This window comes from Mastomys coucha, chromosome X (genome assembly GCF_008632895.1).
Source record: "Mastomys coucha isolate ucsf_1 chromosome X, UCSF_Mcou_1, whole genome shotgun sequence".
Lineage (NCBI taxonomy): Eukaryota > Metazoa > Chordata > Mammalia > Rodentia > Muridae > Mastomys > Mastomys coucha.
In genome coordinates this window covers 82843049-82846907 of record NC_045030.1, presented here as the reverse complement: position 1 = coordinate 82846907, position 3859 = coordinate 82843049, and the positions used below count along the sequence as shown (strand labels likewise).

At 49.0% G+C, this 3859-nt stretch overlaps 1 protein-coding gene across 1 annotated transcript in view; it reads right to left on the bottom strand.

Annotated features, from left to right (window-relative positions):
* Tmem47 (transmembrane protein 47) overlaps window positions 1-1007 on the bottom strand; it is a 27417-nt gene extending 26410 nt beyond the window's left edge. Inside the window, exon 1 of the mRNA XM_031364339.1 lies at window positions 176-1007. Coding sequence (XP_031220199.1) covers window positions 176-725 — 550 coding nt within the window. The 5' untranslated portion in view covers window positions 726-1007. The remainder of the gene's footprint in view (window positions 1-175) is intronic.
* Window positions 1008-3859: the final 2852 nt, after the last annotated feature.

The following is a 3859-nucleotide window of genomic DNA, read 5'->3' as shown; positions in this document are numbered from 1 at the left end:
CACACGAAAATTCATTAGGGAAAAAGCCAGGTAAAGTCAAATTGAACAGGGAGAAATGTGGGCCTAGAGGAAAACTTGGGCAAATTTCTCTTAGAGGGAACAGAGAACCCACACAGATTTGGAGCCTTTTGCCCATTTCTTTTTTAACGGGGGTGTGGAAGGCATTGCGTCTTTTACACAGCCACATGGTTCTCGCCCTCAATGATAACAATTGCCCAAAATAGCATACGTGTTACTCCAAAGCCGGAGGGACCGGCAAGGGAGGGGTAGAGGGCGTAGGAGGTCTCTGGAGTCTTGCCTACCCGGACCCCTTCGAGAGAGGGGCACATGCAAGAGGGTCCTGGGGCCCAAGGACCGAGAAGGTAGGACAAGGAGGAAGGGAGGGGAGCGAAGAAAAGTGGGGGAGGTGGCTCCCAGCGAGGCGGTGGCAGCAGAGGAGCCCTGGATAGCCACGCGGGAGCAAGGGGCGCGGCACCGGGGGTGGGGTGGGGGCGCTCACCGCTGCCGAGCGTGGACTCGCAATGCCAGATATCCAGGTTGGCGGGTTTCCGGCAGGACTCCCACAGGGACAGGTAGTACTGGTGGTCCGCGGTGACCCAGGCCGGGCTCAGAACAGCTCCCAGATCCAGACACAGCGCCAAGAAGATGCACACCAGCCCGACCAGCTTGAGCGGGGTCAGCACCGACACTCGCACCTCTTCCATGCCGCTGCCAGCCGAAGCCATGCCCGGGCGCCGCTGCCGCCCTCCCCGACGCAGGCGAGGACGCCAGAAGGGTCCGAAGAGCCTGGAACTGGACCTTCCGAACGGAAAAGCGGCGGCACACCGCGCCAAGAAGTCGTACCTCGGGGCTCTGTTCAGCACACGGAGTGCTCAACGGGACTCGCCTAGCTGGGACCTCTGGCCCTAAGGAGGTCGGGTCGTCCGCAGCTGCAGCGACAGCACACGCACGGAGAGTCTCCAGCAAGTGATCTGCCCGCGCCCGCGCCCGCTCCTCCCTGGCGCGGCCAACCTGGCTCCGCCCCAGCCCCGCCCCAGGCTGCGGGAGGCGGCGCCTCAGGAGAGAGACGAAGGGTCTGCACTGGGGCGGCGGAAGGCTCTGGCTCCGGGAGCTCTGGCTCCTGCTGGTCTCACCACTAATCCCGTGGTCACTGCGCGCAGCAATTCTCTGCGGCCAGCCGGACCACGGTTGCTCCGGGGTCGCTCCCATGCCCTGTCTCCAGGTCACGTGGCTTTTCCTGTCCTAGGGAGCAAGGATTGACCATTTTTTTTCTAGTTCGTGTCTAGACGTGGCTACCTAGGCTGTGGCCTTTGGAGAAAAGATATGTTCCACACACAGCGACATTCTTCCCTCTTGCCAGCCAGTTCACATAAGGGAAAAGTAACACTTGCTACTCTCTGAACCCAGGACAAGCCCAGGAGCCACCCTTCCACTTAAACCTTCCAGCTCCATATTAAGTCAGTTCTCCTCAATCTGACAACAGCCTTTGCTCTCCCTCTGAAGGGCAAGTGAGAGATAAAATGAGTGAGAGATTTCACAAAGTGTAAACATAAAGCTAGCCCTTTTTGCAACTCTGGTGTTCTGTCCTTTGTACTTTGGCTAGAATCCCTAAATTTCTCTTCACCATGTTCTGCTAGATCTAAATTCCTACTCTCGGTGCTAAGCTTTGCCTGTTCTTCCAGGAGCTCTACTACTACAGGGCCTGAAATAGGAAGATGTGGTATAAGGTTCCTGAATGGGACTAATACATCTACATAGTTTTTTCATTAAATTGATTACACAGGAACTCTTCTAAGGGCTTTGTCTTGGTTCCTAAGGAGGGGCCTCATGCTTTTAGCCAATGCACACCCCTTGAAATTGAATTTGTGGTTTTATAATTGTCAAATGCAACGTGATTGGGGGTAGGGGCTGTTTCATGTCTTTTATTTATTTTTTTTAACTACTCTCCATCTTGCCTAAAAGAAAAAAAAAATTAATGACTAGATCATTGTCTAAGAATGTTTCCAGATCATTTACCTTTTCAATAACTTAGTGTGAAAGTCAAACATGAGGACATTGACCTGAAGAATGCCCCCTGGCGTGCTTCCCACCCGTCACATAATGCCATCTTCAACCTTAATAGCTCTCATACTTTCTGTGCAGGGATGATAAGGGGGTCCTTAACAGTCATTCTCTTCTAACCTCCTCTTTGCACAGGCATAGCTCATTTTGACAAGAACACTTGGAGTGGAAGAAGCAATCAAAGTAGTATCAGGTGATCTGAGACAAAGAAAAAGCCCCAAGTGGAATGAAACTCAAAGTTTTCTTACAACCAGAAATAAGAGAACTGGCTATCTTTTCTACCCTTCAACCATTATCATGTTAATTACTTGATGATACACCAAAACCAAGCAAGGAACACACTCAAAAGAGCTCCTTCCAGTGTAGAGGAATGTCAGGGCAGTGAGGTGGGAGTGGGTGGGTGGGTGGGTGGGGGAGCACCCTCATAGAAGCAAGGTGAGGGGGGATGTGGTAGGGGGTTTTCAGAAGTGAAACCGGGAAAGGAGATAACATTTGAGATGTAAAAAATAAAATATTCACAAAAAAAAAAACCTGCTTCCTTTAACTAGATCTTCCAAATGCTTCTTTGATGAGTCCTAAGTGCCCCACACCTTACTAAAACAGCTCCTTAGGAAACACTGAAAAGTTTCAAACCTGAACAATGAACTCTGGTGAATATCAGGGCTGTGATATTTCTTTTTGTTCAGATTTACACTTCCACATTTATAAACCAAAAATAATCTTTAGGAAAATTTTCTGAGGATGCTCCAGGTTATAATGACATTTTTTCACCCTCCAAATTCTAACATCTTACTTTTCTGAGTCAACTAACATTTTCCTTATTCATCATGGTTATTATTCATTCTACACCACCCCTACACCAACCTCCACACTTACTGTATTTGTTCTGTATTGTTTTCAACTGCTTGCTGGAGCTACTTTGCACTATTTCAAAAAAAAAAGTCTGTTATCTCCAAAAACCAACTTCTGCTAAAACATTCTGATTCTTTACCTGCATTTATAAAGTTTACATGGCATAGTGAAGATCAACAATCCTCAGTGTTCATCTTTAAAATATATAAAGGCTTCAAACAAAAAAAAATATTTATTTTAAATAATATCTTGACACAACATCTGTTTCAACACTGGGAGTAACTGGGACCAGCAGGACCAGGCACACAGGAACATCACCAGCAGAGTGGTTCCTTCTGGTCTCTCTGGGCTGGTATCTCCAGCAGACCTTGGGCACAAGCTCTGCAGCCAGTCCAACAACACCCAAAGGAAGCTCCACTCCCAGGTGCCCTGACACTCTTAGGATCAGAGGTGAGGAGGACACAACATCTGTTCCAACACTGGGAGTAACTGAGACCAGCAGGACCAGGCACACAGGAACTCCACCAGCAGAGTGGCTCTGGTTCCTTCTGGTCTCTCTGGGCTGGTGGTCTGAGCAAACCTTGGGCACAAGCTCTGCCACCAGTCCCAAAACACCCAGAGGAAGCTGCTACACTCCCAGGTGCTCTAACAAGCCCAGGGTCACAGGATCTCAGAATCACAGGATCACAGAGACAGCTTAACTCTGAGGAGTTCTGACACAACCAGGATCACAGGGCAGGTAGCACTAGAGATATCCAGATGGAGGTGGGCAAGTGTAAGAATATAAACAACACATACCAAGGTTACTTGGCATTATCAGAACCCAAATGTCCCACCATAGCAAGTCTTAGACACACCATCACACCGGAAAAGCAAGATTCAGATCTAAAATCACTTCTCATGATGATGATATAGGACTTTAAGAAAGACATAAAGAGCACCCTCA